The following is an 18,882-nucleotide window of genomic DNA, read 5'->3' as shown; positions in this document are numbered from 1 at the left end:
TTGCGGATACGTCAATCTCAGTAATCTGGGTAATGGCTGGAAGCATGAAGTCCACTGGTGTCCTATCGACCATTACTCTAATGGACCGCTCACCACCTCCAGAGATGAGCGCATCTGCGTGTGATTCAACAGCTATCAAGAGTTTGGCCGACTGGATGAGAAGAATGAATGGATTTCATAAGTCGATGGCAAGAACTAAGACATGTAGGTCTCTCAAACTACGTGGACTACCTCTCAAACTACTACTATTCTACGTGCATAATCCTGCGCAAGGTATCAGTTCGTCCAACGTTCCCTCTCGCGAAAATAAGTAGACAGAAAAAAAGGACAGTGAATCAAGAGGGAGCACTAATTCAGAGATATAAGCACACCTTGGCTGCGATGTAACCTACCATGCAGGTGCTCATGATTCGAGTGTTGGGTGCTCGAATTTGTTCAGATCCTTGTTTTTCTGTCCACTCCCCTGCGGTTCTGAGTGCATCGTGATGGCCTCACCATCACATACGACCATAGGTAGTGGAGAACTCGGGGTCCCGTCCGCTCCCCCATAGATAAGCCACTAACCGGCAGATTAGTAGTTGGGTGGGTGACCACCAGCGAACACCGGCTGTTGTATGTTTTTGTCCTTTTTTTGCTGTTCTGCGTGAAGGACGGTAGTTCTGCTTTGGCTCAACCATCAGAGAGTGTTGTTTCTTGAGGAGGCGAGTTGTTTTGATACTAGGGCTTTTAATCGGTTCTGCAAGTCTCGGTTGGGGAGGGAGAACACCTACAGCTCTAGGGCTTGAGAGGCCGGTTTGTGAAAGGCATGTTTAAGGTTGTTCAAGGAAGTTTCGGCTTTGTTATTCATCAGGCTACCTGCAGTTGTTGCAAAGTCTCCTCCTGATGTGGTTCTATTGCGTTGTTGGGATTGATTCAGTCGTTAAGACCGAACTTGTGTTGATTCAGTTATCTCTTGCCAGTCGGTAACTTCACAAAGCCTTTTGCAATTTATCTGCAGTAGTGGTTGCTGCCTTCTTGTAGATCTCAATTTAACATACCACGCTCGCCAAGCCTTGATTAAACCTTATCTTGAGTCATCGCTAATACTTTGTTGTGTGGCTTTCCACGTGAGCGATCGAGACGATCTGGTTTGATCTTGTTAGCCCCCCTTTTTATCCTTCATGACTTCTGCCCTCAAGTATCTCTCTATAGATATTATGAATTTGACATCTGTAGTCTTTATGATCATGCGTGAAGAACGGGATGGTCCTTCGTTGCCTTTACATAGATCCATGCTACGTCTGAGACAAATATTGCTCCTTCTGTGGCTTCAAAAAGGGGAGGGAAATAAGCTCTGGCCTCCGATCTCCGATCTCTCGCAGGTCAATCTGACAGCGTAGTTGCTCCCGATATATGAGTGGCTTGATCGCAACCTTATTTCTCCCAACTGTTGAGCTACAAGGTGACCCCAGTCTGGTCCGTCTCTGCGGATCTCAGTCATTGTATAAGAAGGGCCCTGCCCCCGACGTTTGTATCTAATTGAACCAAAACCTTTACCTATCATCAATATACACAAACATCACACACACTTGTTTTTACACCAAGCCCAGCAGTTCACAACCCCATTTCATCAAACCCTTGAGAAATCCGCATTTCAAGCAAACGGCGTCCGAACCGCAACCGTAATAGCTTACAGAGCCGCACGATGAATTCCAGCAAGTCACGTCGATCTCAACAGACTTATCCAGAACCTCATCTAACATCCGCGGAAATAGAACCGAACGACGTCCGACCGATCATCATATCGGGACCTTCAGGGGTCGGCAAGGGAACCCTCATCCAAATGCTCGAGAACGCACATCCCGGTACGTTCACGAGGACAGTCTCGCACACCACGCGTCAACCCCGGGACGCCGAAGCCGAAGGAAGCACCTACTTTTACGTTTCAAAGCCCGAATTCCAATCACTCATCTCTCAAAACGCCTTCATCGAATACACATACTTCAGCGGCAACTACTACGGTACCAGCAGGCGGACCGTCGCATACCAAACGGCAGAAGGCTTGGTAGTGGTGCTGGAGATTGATGTTGAAGGGGTAAAGCAATTGCGCGAGACTGCGATCATCGACGCTCGCTATGTCCTCATTGAACCGCCGAGCCTTGATGAACTGGAGGCTCGGCTTCGGCAACGGAGCACGAAGACGGAAGTGAGCATCGAAAAGAAACTTGGACAGGCGAGATGCGAGCTTGAGCAAGCGGAGACTTCCGGGCTTTACGACATGGTCCTTGTGAATGAGGATCTTGATGCGTCATACAAGAAACTGGAAGCCTTCATTTGGGGACTATCAACAGATTGAATCCGGGTCTTACCAACAAGTATCGCATGGACCAGAACATACGTGGATAGATTCGCCGTTTGATATCGGCTCACAGAATCCGCCAGATGTATAGAGGACGATTCCTCCCTCGGCACACATCTCAAGAGGGCTTCCGTAGCTCAGTTGGTTAGAGCTTCGTACTAATACTAGAGCTTCCAAGCTCCAATATCAGTAATGCGAAGGTCGCAGGTTCAAGCCCTGCCGGGAGCAAAACGTCTCACGATGCCCTTTCTTCTGTTTTTTTGCCCTTTTTGTCTATAATCAAACTTTTGTGTCTTGTTTTAGTGCCGTTCATTAGCGCGAACACGTGGATACCGTAGAACATTCGCCTTTTCCAAGCTTGTCCTATTCGGGGTCTAGCTCCAGTGCTACTTTGTTAGAGAAGGGCCGCCGCTTTCAGGGGAGCCTTGACAGCATCACACATCCCGCCTATACATGAGAATATAAAAAGCAAACTTGAGCAAAGGTCTTAGCGATTCTTGACGCAGCGTGCAGACGGGACTTTATGCCATTTCATTCAGGCCAACCTTTCTTTCTTGAACAGGCAGGTATTTCCATAAGGGCATAGCGGCACAGAGAACTGGCAATATATGGGCGTCTGTCCCGCCTCCTGTGGCAATAACATCTCTGCTTCGGGCTATAATCGTGTTTGTTCATCGTGGTGTAGCACAAATCTCCCAAGTTTGTGAGATCATTACCCGCTCCGTAGATAATACACTTTATGAGACATGCAGTAAGTCAACAACACTGCTTGTTATCCACGTCGACTCCAGAGAAGAGTGCATCATCGCGAGCTTCACTCTGTGCGCTCTCACCAGTCAAGGTTCAGGAGAAATCGCCAAGGAGCCGGTCACACTTGGACCCTGGCAAACACATGCTTGCTGTTTCATGATGGAATGTGCGAAAATAGATCTTCCAAGCAAAACAGGACGAATCAGCAAATAAAAAGAGAAATGTCACTCCCTCCTCTTGTGTGCTCTCTCTGCGTCACCTCGTCCAACCACGATGGCGTGTCCGCACCGACACCGCGCACCAGCTCGCCTTACCTGCCTCTTCCGCCGCTCAGCGATGCTGGCACACCGTCAAGCAACGCCCTGGGGAATGTAACATGTAACGCGGGATTGCCTCCTGTCTCTGCCCGACCGGACATGAGGCCCGTGTGATAAGGTTAAAAGACCTAGCAAAATCTGGGGCTGCAGCGAGGCGAGTTGCAGCTGATGCTCATAGTTGCGGCCTTTTGACGTTCAATCGGTACAGTTCTCGAACTCTCCTCTCACGCGCGATAGTAACGGCTGTATAGAGTGCAAACCTCCTGGGCCAATGGATGGAAAATGTCTGCTGTGATTGCAGCTTGGCACCATGATCTCCTGCGGGCGAGAGGGGCGTCCTGACTTGTATGGTCTTGGAATCCGCCTCGGAATCTATTTCCAGTGGTTCGGCGAGATTCTCGTCGAGTTCTTTGACCAAGCCGACGTCTCCGACATACGCCTGCTGGGCTTCCTCCTGTCCGGCGCCATTGTTCTGGCTCTGCTCGTCCAGGTCGCGGACCAGCGGGTCCAAGGGGCAGACATTTATATCATGCTGCAGCTGGCGGCTGGCTCATACATCTTCCTCGTGCCCATGTACATATGGAAAGCGCTCACATGCTGCGATCGCAGATGGGATCCGCTCAGGCGGACGAGAGAAACCAACATGGCCATCTTTAACGTCTCGACCATGGTGCTTCTGGTCATCATCTCGGCTCTCCAGCTCTGGTTCTTTAGCACGTATATGCCGACCAAAGGACGCCAATGTGGGTATTACGGCTTCTTCTTCGCAAAGGTCAGGCTCGACAACACGGCGTACGTTGTGATTAACATCATCGTGTACGTCATCGTGATTCTCGTCTGCTTCAGCATTGCTCTCGCATGGACGGGTTTCTGGGATGGACAGTGCGGACCACGAAGACATCGGCGTCGAAGGCGGCACCGTCAGAGAGAGTCAGTCAGCCTCCCCTTGACACCACACATACCTTTACCCATCATGAGCAGCTGCATCTGACACAGTGGCAGAAGACCAGAGCAACTACAGGAGCAGGATGAACAAGAGCGAAACGCAAGGCGAGAGCGAGCCAGACAGCAGCGGTCAGACCTGCTACGCACCATGCGCGGCATATCCAACCTGCTTGTGTACGGGCTTCACATCACCGCCATTGAGCTGACCATACGATGGAACCAGTTCGAAAACATTGACGGCGTGGACACTAGCGCTCAGACGGTTCCGCTGCTGGTGAGCGCCGGCATCCTGGCTCGCTTCCTTCTGTTGCACTTTGAGGGCAGAACCGACGATGCGTCGACTGCCGGAGGTGGTCGGCCCGTCAATCCTGAAGATGGCACAGAACACCAGGTTGAGGATGAGGGCCAGGATCAAGCCGAGGTTCCCAATGCCGAAATGGAGGACCTGGACGATTTCGTCGCGGGCATCGACCTGGACAACGTGAGCGAATTTTTCGAGCACGGCTCTCCGAATTACTGGCTCGCGAGGACGGCGATCCAGAGACGCGAGGCGGCAGAGATGGCGGCGGCGAGGGAGCGACTAAGGGCGAGAGGAGTGGTTCCGCGACCGGCTCGAGTGCATTCAAGAGGCACGACGATTGTGCTATGATTGAAGAGCAGTGAGGGTGAGGGTGAGGGTGAGCATGAGACGGAGAAGAGGAAAGGAGGAAGCTGAAGGAAAGAGGAGTGCCTGGTGTTCGTAGGGGGGCACGTGATTTACGGATGCAATCGATATGCATCCTCCAGTCCGATTGACAATCAAAGATATCTTATCTCCCTTATTCAAGCTGCCTTCTCTATCACATGTTTTTTGAAAGAATAGATTCTGTAACATCATTCCACGCTCGGTAGTAAGATCCAGGCCATCAAGGTTATCCGGCTCAGGCACAGCACCAAGACCGCCCGCCTCTGATTCGACTGACCCCAGCCTGTGGCCCCGCAACCGCGCATCTCTAAAAGTAAACAAAATCAGCCGAAAAGCACCCCTGCTTGCATTGGATCTGCCATCGTCATCATCACCACCAGAGCTCTTCCCTCCATACCTTACAGCTCCATATAACGCACGAGCCACGGGACACGAGACACGAGATACGGCCTTAACCATGGAACCGGAAAAGAGGAAATCCTCCTCAAAGACGTCGTCGAGCAAAGACAAGCGACCAAAGGACAAGGACAAGGACGAGTCCAAGACGCACAAGCTGTCGCTCAAGGGGAGCTCAAGGCTGGTGGCCGAATTTGTATGCTTGGCATCTTTTCACTCTCTTTGACCGGCGCAATTGGGCATTGTCATTGTCTCTAACCGATCGTGCTTCTAGTTTCAATACTCGATACACACAATCCTGTACGAAGCCTCACCACCTTAACCCAGCGAACCAAGCAGCTGACCGTGCTCTCCAAACGACAGATTCCAGCGCGGCGTCTACCCAGCCGAGGACTTCACAGCGTACGACATACCTCCCTCGAGCCCCATCGATTCTAGAAGGACATGTCGGCTAAGCATATCTCACAGCGTCAAGAAATATGGCCTCAACATGCTCGGTACATTTCTTCTCTCCTCCGTCCCAACGATCAAGACAGCAAGCTGATCGTACCGTGTGAATCCAGTCTCCGCCGACGACCAGGTCAAAGCCTACATCAAGAAAATCATGAGCCAGCTCGACAAGTGGATGGTCGGCGGCAAAATCTCCAAGCTCGTCATCGTCATCACCGACAAGGACACGGGCGAGCACGTCGAGCGCTGGCAATTCGATGTACGCCGCGATCCCTCTTCCTCACCAATCCAACAACCACAAACACATCATATTTTCTCGAGACTGAACTGACACCTTTGAACACGAAAGGTCCAAATCTCCGCCCCTCCCCCAAAATCCAAATCCAAACCCCCCTCCGACACCGACGCCACTTCCAACCCACCTTTCCCCTCCTCCGAACAGCAACAAGAAAACTCGTCATCAGCATCGGCCACAACCGCCCTCTTCGCCGAAAAGGACAAGCCCGAAGCCGAGATCCAGGCCGAAATCGCCGCCATCTTCCGCCAAATCACCGCCTCCGTCACATTCCTCCCCCAGCTCACTGGCGACTGCACCTTTAACGTGCTCGTCTACGCAGACGCCGACAGCGACGTCCCCGTCGAGTGGGGGGACTCGGACGCAAAGGAGATCCAGAACGGGGAAAGGGTCCAGCTCAGGGGGTTTAGCACCGCGAATCACCGCGTCGACACCATTGTCAGCTACAGGTTGGGCGATTAGACGACACATACGCTTTTGTATACTTTAAGGGACTGAGTAAGGGATGGATGAATCGAGATTACTTGGCTTTGGGACGGCGTTGAGCGGGAACATATCGGTGCATTATACGGCCTTCACAGGGCTTCCCCCGAAGAATGGGGTAGATATACGGATGCATATTCTCTTATAGGTATCCATGTCTCTGTGGTAGGTAAATCATCTATAAGAAAGCGCAAGGGTAATACATCATGTCCCTTGTTAATACAACAGGCAAGCTCGTCCACAAACACTCTCCAAGCGCTGCCCTACACGAGGCAGCGCGTCAAACGCCGTCTTCCCAATGCATCGTCACAACCTCGTAAATGCAGCAAACGTATTCGCCGGTGCCTCAGACCCTCTTGAAAAAGTACACATACGCAAACTTGCGCATTTCTTCAACATCATGCGCCTCCACTACCTTCTCGTCATTGAAGAGCACCCAGGTAGGTGTCTCCTTGCCCTCCAGGGACTTTCGAATGAAGGCAACGTAGTGACTGATCAAACATGTCAGTGACGGCAAGGAAGAAAGAAGACAAAGCAACTTACCCCGCGTGAATGCTTGTGCCTTTGTGGCACACAATGGACTGCAGCTGGAACCTCGCCGGCAGCGTTGCGCTTCCAGCAGGCTCTTTCTGAGGCGCCTCGCCGCTTTGGCCTGCACTGTCGTCCTCCATGATGCCCTGGTCATCGGGGTGACTGAACAGCCACTCGATGGCTCGCTCAACATCGCCGCCCGTCTCCTTCAGCGCCTTCTTGGCCTGAGGAGCCAAGAATCCCATGGCCCCCAGCATTTCAATTTTGGCGGGATCAGCCGTGTCTGCGCCACCTGATCCGGACCCCAGATCCAGCGGCGCATCGATATCGACGTCGTCTAGATGGGCAAAGAGCCATTCCATAGCCGCGTTGGCATCCGAGTTGCCTGTCGCATGCAAGGCTTTCTCGGCACGGTTGCGCGGGAAGCCCATGGCCTCAAGCTGCGCAACTGCTGACGCATCCGCTACAAATGCAGGCGCTTTGTTCTCGGGTTCCTCGGGCAAGAGCTCCTCCGAGGGCTGAAGTCCCTTGGAAAGATAGCTGTCCAGCAAGAACGGCTCGTCCGGGACAATAACCGGGACGTCAATCTTGACGGGAACCCAGTTGACAACAGCCATCTTTCGTGCATTGACGGCCAACACGTTGGGGAACGTCTTGAACAGCGACTGCTTGGTGAAGCCTGCTTTGCTACCGCACGATGAGCAGGTCAATTCGACCTTCTCGGCGGCAGTGAAGTTATCCAAGCATTCCTTCAGAGTGACCGGCTTGTAGGTGTTTGCGACCTGGCCGCTTTCGTCTGGTTGATCGAGCTTCTCCAATGGCACGTCGATGAAGATGTTGTCTTGTTCGTTGGAGCTGTACCTAACCTTGTGGCATCCGAGACACTGCAACCGCTGCTCCAGAACGAACCGGAAGTCGGCCGTGGGATCCTTCAGGTCTCCGTTGTGCGGTGACCGGCTGATGAGCTTAAAGAGATGCTGGAACAGCTCAAAAGCGTCTTGCTGGCGCATGGTAGAGAATTCTTCGTGTCCTCTGCCTATCAGATGCTTCAGCATGGCGGGCGCCAGCCCCCTCTGGTAGGTTACTTCCGATCCGGACCCTGTGGAGTTATCGGGCACCGAGTAACGACCAGACAGTAACCCGTGAGCCATCTTCCTCAGCTGAGTCTCCAGGTCGGCAGCAGGATCCTGGACAATGGGCAAGTCGTTGCTGGTACTGTAGTAGCGCTCCCGGAACGAGGGCAAGTCAAAGAGGCACTGGATAATGCTGGCCAGGTAGCAGCTGTTGCCCAGATTTTTCAGGCCAGTGAGGCCGGGTCCAAACAAAGGCTTCAGCTCGTGGCCGTCCTCCGTCGTCATGCTAAAGTCCCATTTGAGGTTCTGCTCAATCTGCAGCTCGGTCAAGCTCTTCTCCGTCTTTTGTCGCTCGGCCAGGAGAATGCCCCAGTGGGCAAGGTGCTCTCCAAGCAGCTCGTCTATGCGCTCCTCGTCGCAACGGTAGCAGTAGATGTCGGCAGTGCCCTCGGGGGTAATGGACCCGAGCTTGACAGCCACTCCGTGGCCCGATTCGTTGGCATGGCCCAGGGCGTGCGAATTGCCGTCGACGCCACCCATCTGCTTTCGGCCACAGCCCAGGTTTCCGCATTCCAGGCAAAGCCAAAGGTTCTCTCGCAGATCACAACCTGAACAGTGGCCAAGCTCGCCCTGCTCGATCTTGCGGGGCGGGTGCTGCTGCATGGTCAGGATGTGCTCGCATGTCGTGAGCTCCTGCTCCCACGCCTTCACCTCTTCCTTTCGTGAAAAGGTGTGCGCCTTGAGAATGCCATCGACGATGGGGGCCAGCTTGGCGTTAGTCAGGTCCAGCTCCGTTTGGCACTCGATGCACTTGGCGGCCAAGGCAGTGTCGTATCGATCTTCTTCGGTCTCGGCGGCGATGGCGAGCTTCGTCATCTTGGCGGGCGGTTCATCGCGGTGGACCGTCTTTCGGGTGCGGCGAATGTTGAGGGCGAGCGGGTGACTCCAAACCGCATTGTGAAGCAGCGAGTGCTCTCTGTCGCCGGTGCAGCCACCGTTGAAGCACTGAAGGCAGACATCGAGGCCTCCAGGGCTGTCCTACACAGCAGAAACACAAGGGGAGATGATGAGCCGTCGTCCAGTTACAGCCCGAGGGAAGGAAAATTGCAGGCCGTTGGAGGACATACAATCGAGTCGAAGCATTGCGTGCAGTCTTCCTTGTACACAGACTGGACGGGAGTCGGCGGCTTAAGCTCTGCGGTGACGAAACATCAGCTTCCGTGACTTGGCGATAGCTGCAAAGAGCTGCGAGGTGGCGGGGTAAAGGTTTGACATACCGACAGAGTCGAGATGCGGGCACGACATGTCTCTTGGTGGTGCAGAGGAGACTCGGAGGACAGGCGATGAATGGAGGACGGGCGAGATGACGATGTAGCAGCTATTGGAAGCTGGTGGAGATTCAAGAGAAGAAGCAAAAAGTGAAATCTCGTGAGCACATGCACGTTGGAGGCTGATGTTGATTTCGTTACGTAGTGGCGTTGTTGTTGCCGGGTCAAGCGCTGGGCGAGCCGTTATCGATTATCGTTAGTGGGTGCAGCAGCCTGGAGCTCAGCGGCTACGAGCCCCAGGCACTGCTGAGGTTTGGTGCATGTACTAGCACTGGAGAGTGGGTGACGGTTAGGCTGCCCCTCGGTGACGGCATCGGACGGTGGAGGGGCAGCAGAGAAAATTCGAGAGACGATTGACTGCGTCATGAGTTCCGCCACCAAATATAGGTGGAATATAGGGTAGGTGGAGGGGAATGAAGCGGCCATACAGACTTATAACAGGCTTGTCTATCACTTCGGTTCGAGATAAAATCAAAGATGAATGCCATACTAGCCTTCTCGAATCTTCGGCTACAGTATCGTTGAGTGACTCGTGATATTCAGTATGTACTATTCGCATCGACGCAATTGTATCAATCTTGATTGCCACATTGCGGGGTCGCAGTGCTGACTGGTGAATCTTACTGCAAGAGATGATTGCGAGCAGTCAATATCGAGACACTCGCAACAATGGCTGGCCCTGCCTATCACTCAGTGTATCAGACAACCATCCATCATCATCACTCCCCGATTGTCTGCATTATCGGGATCAGCGGAGTGCAGCATCGATGCCTGAGACAAGCTTTTCTCTATTTCAATATCCCCAAGATCCCGTAATAACACTGGCAAACAAGCTACTCTGGATGCAGTAAGACGCGTCAGCAGCAGGATACAGCAAACGACCGTCCTGCAGCTCGGAGGACGTGTCAAAGTCCGAACGGGCCAACTGAAATGCGCGTCGTCCGTCGCCAGGCCACGTGACCCTATCCCCGTTCACGTGCATCTTATCAGATTGATTTGCAATCTTTTTGCGGAGCAGTGACCAGCAGTTACGTATTGGCAAGGCATCTGATAGGTGACTAAGAGAATAATCAAGCTCTGATTGGCCGCAAGCTCCGACGAGGGCCGAGCTCCACAGCTGCGCATAGACGTAATGGCCGAGAGGGGCGACGCCGCTGATTGGCCGATGGCTGAGACGCACTTGGCCGAAATCGCCATCAGCACTTTTTCGCTTTCTTTCTGCCGGACATTGTATTAAGCGTCGACTCCTCACCTGCAACTATCGCCATTCGCCTTCATTTCTCACTCTTCAATCGACTCTTGACTCTTGACTTCTTGATACTACCCTGATTCCTGAATTCTCATCAATCGATCGCGTCAACTTTATTGAACCTCAACTGCATTCCTCATACCAGCGCATCGCATCTATTGCATCCGAACTGGTTCTCGACATCTCGCACAGTTCCTCACAGCGGAACTCCGCTTCCGCTCATCAATCTTCACACCTTGCAGTACCTCGCCTTCCAGCGAAGCCCTGCAATTATCATCACCACACATCAAGTCGCATCTCGACTCCAGTCAAATCACCTCAATATGTTCTCCAGAGGCCTCCGCGTCGTCTCAAGGCGAGCCATTGCCGCTCCCCTCGCCAGACCTTCTCTCGCCGCTCGCCAGCTCGCGCCTGTCGCACCCGTCCAGGCCAAGCGCTCGTACCACGAAAAGGTGCTGGACCACTACTCGCGCCCCCGGAATGTCGGCTCGATGAACAAGAGCGACGCTGATGTCGGCACCGGTCTTGTCGGCGCTCCCGCCTGCGGCGATGTCATGAAGCTGCAGATCCGCGTCGACCCGGAGACACAGAAGATCTCGGAGGTCAAGTTCAAGACTTTCGGCTGCGGCTCGGCCATCGCCTCCAGCAGCTACCTGACCGAGCTTGTGCGCGGCATGAGCCTGGACGATGCCGGCAAGGTCAAGAACACCGAGATTGCCAAGGAGCTGTGCCTTCCCCCCGTTAAGTGTACGTATATCACCGATTATCCTGCCATCTATCCTATTTGCCTTGAGTCTCCGTGATGCTAACCTTTTGCCTGCAGTGCATTGCTCCATGCTTGCCGAGGATGCCATCAAGTCTGCCATTTCGGACTACTACACCAAGAACCCCTCACGGAAACCCACCGACCTGAGCGGCACCAGCATGAAAATGCCGACGTCCGACGCCGTTGCGGCCTGAGCTTACCGTCACATTGGTGAGATAGGACACGACGCAAATGAAAAAAGCAAAAAAACAAATTATCCGCTCTGTTTTCTTATACCAGCGATGGTCGGCATGAATTGGTGGGGAATATCGCAGTCACTCTGATTTTGTGACGAGGGTGGAAAGAGAAAAAGCCCAGATTGGAAGACCTTCTTTCATCAAGATGCTGTCTTTTGATTTACGCCATGCCTCTTTTTTATTTCAAAAGCGGTTACACGGTACCGGAGATGAATAATGGAGCGTGTCCACCACTGAAAATTGAGCACTCAGTGGTGTTGGGGTTACAAAATCGATGTATGGATGTGCGTTGCTTTAGCACTTTGGGCATATGTTGTTGATGAGGAGCTTGACAAAGGCAAGGAGGAACGAAACCTGTAAATCAGAAGCTGAAACAAAAAAATATTTGATATCCTTGACAACCTGTCAACTCAATCTGCGTCCTTCCATCCATGCATCTCTACGACTCCCACTCATCCATCGCCACGTTGGACTCACATTTTCCCCAGGATTCCATGCACTATCGGGCTCTGCTAGTCCCAAGCCGCGGCATGCGCATTACGCCGCAGCCGATTGGAAAAAAACCAAGTAAAAAGCCTCGCGCTTTTCTTGGGGGGCCCCGAAAAATCCGAGCTTGATGCCGACACATACCGCATTGGGACGGCTTATCCACACTTGTTTAATAACCAGGTAGAGTTCCTTTACAGCGATGGCTGTTTAGCTGTGCTCAGTCTGTGACATGGGAGGTTAAAGATTACACTTGGAGTTTCAGCTGTAATGTATCAAGTTGTTAATAGAGCACTTAACTATGAGCGGAGCTTGATAACTTATGGTATAAGAGATTGGTGCTTACCTACTGCATAGGTATATAAGAAAGAATTTGGCTGCTATGGTCAATGGGTATGGCTGAGAAGAGGAACAGGGTCCGAGGACCCGATATCACGACTACCAACTACCTCTTATTACATATGTATATACAGCTTTATACAAAACAACCATCTCTACCAATGATCCCCTCAAAAAGGTCTCCTCGCCTGATGCGCCCCATGCAAACCAAGCGGAATCGCAAAATCCGCCTCCGCCCTCCCCATCTCCTCCATCGTTCTCGCATCCAAGCACAGCAGATACGACTTCTCCAGCGTCCCGTCTAGCACCACCGAGAGCAGCACCCCGTCGTCCTCGTCCGTGCCTCCCGGCCGAGGCACAAAGATGGCTTCGCCGGGGGAATGCCCCTTGGGACCGCTCCATATGAGAGTGGCCTTGGTGTGCAGGTCTGTCTTGGCGATGGAGTCGGCGAAGACGTAGAGGCCTCTGTTGGTTACGGTGTAGACGTATCGGTATGGCTGGCCGGCGAGCTTGGGGTTGATGGTGGGAAGCTCGCCGACGTGAGGGGTGGGAATGGAGAGGACCTCTTCGGCTACGGCAGATGCCTTTTCCTTGGACGATTGTGGCTTGGACGGGAGGCGGAAGCGATATCGCGAGAGACGGTTCTGGGTGGTTTTGTAGAACTGCTTGTCGAGCATAGTCTTCTTCGTCGCATCGTTTCGGTCAAGGAGAATGTCGTAGTAGAACATGCGCATGATGTCAGTGTTGTTGTACGAGATGGCGTCCATGCAAATCTCTGTATGGCTATTGCCGCTCTCGTCCTCGACCACCTCCTCAAACGCATTCGCTGAGTGGAAGAAGAACCCAGCCGGAGTCGAAAATTCCGCCACGACGCCCTTCCCCTGCCTTCGGTCCACCACCGCCCACCTGCACGGAACAGAGGGATCAAACGGCTTAATGGCGTCGAGAATGTTCCTCTCCCAGAGAATCTTCAAGCCACCCCACGCAAATTGCGTTGACTGGACGCAGAAGACAATATAGTTTTGCGTCATGAAGAAGCTGTGCATGTACGCCGCCGGAAAGTCCTTGCTCGAAATGGTGGCAAGAATGTCGGTTGTCCCGTCATGGGCGTTGACCCGGAAGATGCGGTACGTCGGATGAGGCCCGGCTAGCTCCAGGTTGAAGTTGAACATGTCTCCCGTCTCGGGATCGCGCTGCGTGTGAGCGCAAGAAATTGGGCCCTTCAGGTCAGGATGGAGAGACGTCTGCTTGGCGTTGCCAATGGGCTCCAGTGTCTTGGGGTCGAGCTTGCTCACGGCCGAGCTGTCGGTGAGCACGTACAAGGCCTTGCCCTTTGACGAATCTCCCTGCTCAACGTCATCGCCGCCGGGCATATCTGGAATGACGGCGACGTTGGTGTTGCTCTTGCCAGGGACGAAGACGGTCATGACCTTTGCAAAGATTCCAATACAGGGGTCAGCCCGCTGAGCAAAGGTGACGCTCGACGGCCAGCCCTTCTTTTTGATCTCAGCAACGGCTTCATCTGAGTGTCGCCGCGAGGAATACGTCACAGTTGCGCTGCCACCGGCCTCTGAGGGCGGGATAATGTCGAATCGATGGCTATGGGCGATGCCGTCAAACCAGTGGGAGATGAAGTGGGTGCCCCTGACCGTGCCCTCCACTCTGTCCAGACCTGGTCCGGTTCTGAACAGAGAGCCAGCAGCCCATGATGGGATGGTGCCCTTGACCGTCAGCTGGACTGGTCCACGATGCTCCTCTAGTCCTTCAAACTGTAGTGTTGCATTGTCAGCCGATGGAGCTGCATAATGCGAGGGTGAGAGATGAAGCTACCTGAGCCTTCGATGGCCATTCCTTCCATGCTTGGTTTTCCCAGTTGGTGAGTCTCTGCTGCACGTCGTTGTCTGTATCCTCCGCCGTGCGAGAAATGACTCCCTGGCTGTTAAGCGCCATGGCTGATAATGATCTCGGGAGCAGTGGGTTGAATAGGGGGCGTTGATTTCTGCTTGAGGGCACAGATAATCGCAAGTGGTTGTGTAGTGCCGCCAAGCTGGGACGGCCGCGCATAGGCGGGACTATTGAGGCACTCGAGAGGGATGAGAACGTGAGTGACTCAAGTGCAGTTGTTGTAGATTTGATCGTTGAGCATGACAGATAGTTTCCATCGTTGCATGGGAGGATCCCTCTCGTTATATACCTGACGGCTGGGACAGCACCGTCACAAGCTACCCAGGTGAATGCGCTGACTTACACGACGGGCCACGTAATTGTGCCGCAAATCGCATCGCCTCGTCTGCCCTTGGCGCCGAAAGAAGCACCATCTCGTCGCCAGATTACAGCTTGTCTCGCCCCAGAATGAGAATCCGACGATGGGCTTCAGCAGCCTCCGCATCTCACTCACCTCGCGCCACCCAAAAATGGCACCCAATCAGGAGACAGGGACAGGCATCTCCAGGACCGGGGACTGCATGCAAGCTCCGGCAGCCACAAGTTCATCCTGGCCCACATGGCGTCGAGCGCAAGCGAATGCGAGCTTCAAAATGCTGTCATGTCGTTGACATCGACGTCTTTCAATATTTAATCGAGCCTGAGCAACTGCGGGCTGTTACAAGCAGCGGTAGCACCAAGCTGGCAGTTGGAGCGGCATTCGTCTTGTTTGCAAGAGCTCCCAGTAGATGGAATTGTGATCTTGGGATTCGAAGTGCGCTGAGTCTTCTCGTGAAAATGTAGCCGGGTATCTCAAGTGTCCAACATGAGCTACCTTGAGGTAGTCTTGACATGGATCGAGTTTCAACGACAGCACCGCATTTTTACCACCTGTCCAAGCTTCCAACAGACACGACATGCCATTCTGAACAAGAGACGAAGCGGCTGCCAAACTGACCCTGCCTGGAAATTAACTCAGTCAGATGCTGGACCAAGATTCCCGTTTAGGCAATGAATTCGAGGGTTGTCAGGGCTAGTCACGCTATCATTGCGCGCAACCCCTGTATAGTGTATCATGGCCGCAGGACACATCCATCACCAACATCGTGTGTTCGTATGATGTGCAGCTTTCTCCCTGGCTAATTGACTGCTTTCTGGTGTTTCTATAGTGAGGTGCCAGCTGTCATGGGGCGGAGGTTCGAAGACTTCATGGAGTCTATCCAGGGTTTGGTGTACGATGTCCCCCCCAGTTGGAGACGGGGTCGCATTTGCCTCGCTTAGCACTTCCGCATTCACCCAGTGTCATCGTTGGCTGGCCTCACCTCTTGAAGGATCAATGCCAAGCCTTGATGAGTGTCCTCTCTCTCCTCGTATTGCATTGGCGCTTGAAATAAGTGTCGTTAGCTGCAAAGGCGAGACAAGAGCCAATTGCATGCAAATGCATATCGGCTAATCTCGAGACCATCTGCACCGTTAGACGTGCGATGCGATGCGATGTGCTTCGAAGTCGAACGCAACAGTGGCCTGACTTAGATGTAGGTGATGGCAATGGCTGAGTCTGGAGTCGCTCGATCGAGTGCTGCAGGAATGCACATTCGTGATTGCAGTCACCATACCGCATTGTCCGAGATGTTCCGTGCGACATCTGGCTTCGCGTGAACGTGCTCCGCGGCCACATTTTCAGGATGGGAAAACACGCCCGTCCGCCAGGAACTCTTCAATGTGCTTCTTCCTTGCCGCCGCCAGCGCATTGAGCTCTACACGCCCCGAATCTTGCGGCGCATCCGGGTTCGGCAGCTCGCTGACCCGGCCGACTACGCGCGCAAGCAGAACGCGCATCCTCTCGAGCTCCTTCTCCACGGGCCCATCGCGGGTCACTAGATTCTCCTGGACGCCGACGCCGTCCGTGGTCCGAAAGGGCTCGACTGACTTCTCGAGGGCCCGAAAGCGCTCAACTCTCTGTCTCAGCTCTTTGCGTCGTTGGCTGAGGTCGGCTAGTTGGCGAACCGTCTCCGCGTAGCGGTTGGCTTCCATAGGATAGGCATCGACATCCTTGTGAGACGGCCAGGCGGCGGGAAGTGATTCAATGGCATTCTCGTCGACTGCGAAAGAATGTTGTCAGACATTATCCTCGCGCTGATGCTCTTTGAGTGTTGTCAGACAGCAGCAGCACCTACCTAGATCAAGCTCTCGTCCAATCCCGCCTCCAGCATCGTCCGGGTTGCCCAGCCTCCGCTCGGCGTCCCTCGAATACAAGTTGCTGATCTGCTCGGCCACGTGCCGGCTTGCCTGGGGCGCATAGACGCGGCGACAGTGCTGCTGGATTGTGCGATTGACGCTTGCGACGGCATCGTCGACGAGGCGGTTGGGAATTGCATGCTCAGACGCGTCGTTGGAGGCGCGCCAGGCTCGAGACGGCGCAATCGGCTGGGAGAGGAGGTTTGTCTGCGCAGAGACGAAAGTCTGCTTGACGGAGGAGATTGTGGGAGCGGGAGGCATCGGATGTGGGCGGTCGGTTCTGTGGTGAAGATGCTTAGAAGAAGTTGTCGCGATCAGTGCTCGAGCTTGCACAAGCTGTGGAGTGAGCCCTGGAGCTCCCCACTGGTTGATAGCGCATCTACAGGGGCTCCATGGCGGGGTTTGCGGGTAGTACTACCAACCATCTGGGACTCCACGGTCTGGATCAATGCTTTTTCAATCATCTGGTCTTCGAGTATCGTTTGTTCAGCATTCTGCAGACGATCGCACCTTGCCTTATTCTTTTTGTAAAGTATAGGGATCGATGAAGCTGTTGTTCAATCCCGTGTGTTGATGATTTTGTTATCAATTACGAAGTATAGCCTCTACAACCAAGTCTATCGTGCTTCGTTCGATCTACAACCAGACACTCACCATTCATACATACCTACCTTACTTAAGGTAAGACGACGGACACACGTACTGGAAGCACAGGCAACAGGCAGAACCCCATATCCCAAAGTCAAACTCATCTTGGACATACCTCCATTCATGCTGGACATTCCCCAGAGATGATGCGATCACAGTCACAACTGAGGGTAACGAGGTCGACAACACAGGCGCTGAAGAAACAGCCTCATGCGGTGCCACGTCTGACACGGCCCCAAAAACCCTCAGCCACTCCGACGCTGTTTGAACCAATTGCAATCGGGGACAAGCAATTAGCAATTACCATGGCCCTCCTGAGTGGAAGTGGCTGCCTGCAAGCTGCAGACATCATTGATGTGAAGGTACAGAAACCTTGACTGATGTCTTGTGTTGGCCAAAGCGTGCAGCCGGACGGTTGGTTTTACGATGGGAGGCGACACGGACATTCGCTATATAGGTATTGTTTCATGGCCTAATCCAATGCACACATACCCAATCATACTACTATTGAACTCAAGACTCGCGATCCATATTTGAATAGGAGCGGTAGAAAAGGGCGACTCATATGGTTGAGTGTGTGTGTATACATGCTGCCAGAGCGATGGCGGGTTAGGCCCTGATTGGGTTGAAATGTGCATTAGAGGTGCTGCAGGACATGCAGCCTTGCTATCCATTCTTTTCTCGCATTCTGATTCTAATTCTGATTCTGATTTCTTTCTTCCTTCCATTTGCCAATTGAATAATCGCGAATTGAATCACCGTCATTGCAATTCCATGAACCAGCGCTGCGTTCGGGGTACCTCACGAATGGTGACACCACGTCGACTGAGACCTGCGAGACATCAATTCAGACCTCCGCCATAGACTCGACGCCTAATTCTCCTACGCGAACGTCTGTTACATCCGCCGTTCCGCAACCATAAACAACCGGCTATAAGCGCGAGACATTTTCGGCCATCTTCGCCATGGCCCCAAGACGAGCAGTTGCCGATGCCTCACCGAGCTCGCAACGCCGACTCCGGCTCTCTGAAGACCTGCCACCTCAAGGTCACCGGATCTCCCGTCAGAGAGACCAGAGATACACGAGAAAAGAAATACAGCGGGCAAAGATTCTACTGGAAAAACATTTGTGTTCAGAAAAAGAAGAGACGGATACAGATGCCGACACCGATACTGACGCCGACACGCGGTGGGAGCGAAGAACTCGTGGAGACGCAAAGGCGTTGTGGGTCGAGCAGCTTTATCGCTATGAGGAATTGTGATTCCATGGCGAGGCATCCTTTCCTCAGCCCAATCTGCAGTCTGTCTGACGGACTGGTTGCCACGATAACCTGGTCTGCACGGATGTCCAGCAGACAACAGTCTTTAGATGACAACTTGCTCCCACCTCTTCATACGGTCTACCG

At 53.3% G+C, this 18,882-nt stretch overlaps 8 protein-coding genes and 1 non-coding gene across 9 annotated transcripts; 6 read left to right on the top strand and 3 right to left on the bottom strand.

Moving 5' to 3' along the window:
- Positions 1-1,684: 1,684 nt before the first annotated feature.
- Positions 1,685-2,335, top strand: BBK36DRAFT_68698 (guanylate kinase; the record flags this gene model as incomplete). Its single annotated transcript, XM_024898520.1, has 2 exons — positions 1,685-1,703; positions 1,755-2,335. The coding sequence occupies 2 exons, from the start codon at positions 1,685-1,687 to the stop codon at positions 2,333-2,335; spliced, it is 600 nt and encodes a 199-aa protein (XP_024745386.1).
- A 129-nt stretch (positions 2,336-2,464) lies between these two features.
- BBK36DRAFT_t185 lies at positions 2,465-2,566 on the top strand. Its single transcript has one exon. It is a non-coding gene; the product is annotated as a tRNA-Ile (tRNA).
- Positions 2,567-3,715: 1,149 nt separating this feature from the next.
- Positions 3,716-5,013, top strand: BBK36DRAFT_1130332 (hypothetical protein; the record flags this gene model as incomplete). Its single annotated transcript, XM_024891835.1, has 3 exons — positions 3,716-4,221; positions 4,402-4,831; positions 4,879-5,013. 3 exons carry the CDS (start codon positions 3,716-3,718, stop codon positions 5,011-5,013), a joined length of 1,071 nt encoding a protein of 356 aa, XP_024745385.1.
- Positions 5,014-5,492: 479 nt separating this feature from the next.
- Positions 5,493-6,638, top strand: BBK36DRAFT_1130248 (DNA-binding protein; the record flags this gene model as incomplete). Its single annotated transcript, XM_024891823.1, has 6 exons — positions 5,493-5,627; positions 5,706-5,731; positions 5,795-5,833; positions 5,900-5,928; positions 5,995-6,140; positions 6,324-6,638. The coding sequence occupies 6 exons, from the start codon at positions 5,493-5,495 to the stop codon at positions 6,636-6,638; spliced, it is 690 nt and encodes a 229-aa protein (XP_024745384.1).
- Positions 6,639-7,005: 367 nt separating this feature from the next.
- On the bottom strand, positions 7,006-9,568 carry BBK36DRAFT_61712 (ubiquitinyl hydrolase; the record flags this gene model as incomplete). The annotated part of the gene is made up of 4 exons (XM_024898367.1): positions 7,006-7,150; positions 7,203-9,301; positions 9,391-9,458; positions 9,541-9,568. The coding sequence occupies 4 exons, from the start codon at positions 9,566-9,568 to the stop codon at positions 7,006-7,008; spliced, it is 2,340 nt and encodes a 779-aa protein (XP_024745383.1).
- A 1,595-nt stretch (positions 9,569-11,163) lies between these two features.
- BBK36DRAFT_1163391 (hypothetical protein) lies at positions 11,164-11,800 on the top strand (the record flags this gene model as incomplete). Its single annotated transcript, XM_024894532.1, has 2 exons — positions 11,164-11,587; positions 11,664-11,800. 2 exons carry the CDS (start codon positions 11,164-11,166, stop codon positions 11,798-11,800), a joined length of 561 nt encoding a protein of 186 aa, XP_024745382.1.
- Positions 11,801-12,837: 1,037 nt separating this feature from the next.
- BBK36DRAFT_1163390 (carotenoid oxygenase) lies at positions 12,838-14,617 on the bottom strand (the record flags this gene model as incomplete). Its single annotated transcript, XM_024894531.1, has 2 exons — positions 12,838-14,436; positions 14,498-14,617. The coding sequence occupies 2 exons, from the start codon at positions 14,615-14,617 to the stop codon at positions 12,838-12,840; spliced, it is 1,719 nt and encodes a 572-aa protein (XP_024745381.1).
- A 1,653-nt stretch (positions 14,618-16,270) lies between these two features.
- Positions 16,271-17,089, bottom strand: BBK36DRAFT_1145137 (hypothetical protein; the record flags this gene model as incomplete). Its single annotated transcript, XM_024893732.1, has 2 exons — positions 16,271-16,692; positions 16,768-17,089. 2 exons carry the CDS (start codon positions 17,087-17,089, stop codon positions 16,271-16,273), a joined length of 744 nt encoding a protein of 247 aa, XP_024745380.1.
- Positions 17,090-18,441: 1,352 nt separating this feature from the next.
- Positions 18,442-18,738, top strand: BBK36DRAFT_1130345 (hypothetical protein; the record flags this gene model as incomplete). Its single annotated transcript, XM_024891836.1, has 1 exon — positions 18,442-18,738. The coding sequence occupies one exon, from the start codon at positions 18,442-18,444 to the stop codon at positions 18,736-18,738; it is 297 nt and encodes a 98-aa protein (XP_024745379.1).
- Between the last annotated feature and the right edge of the window lie 144 nt (positions 18,739-18,882).

The sequence above is a fragment of the Trichoderma citrinoviride genome, assembly GCF_003025115.1.
Source record: "Trichoderma citrinoviride strain TUCIM 6016 unplaced genomic scaffold BBK36scaffold_19, whole genome shotgun sequence".
Taxonomy (NCBI): Eukaryota; Fungi; Ascomycota; class Sordariomycetes; order Hypocreales; family Hypocreaceae; genus Trichoderma; species Trichoderma citrinoviride.
Note: the sequence above shows the minus strand (reverse complement) of the source record. Positions and strands in the feature narration are given on the sequence as shown.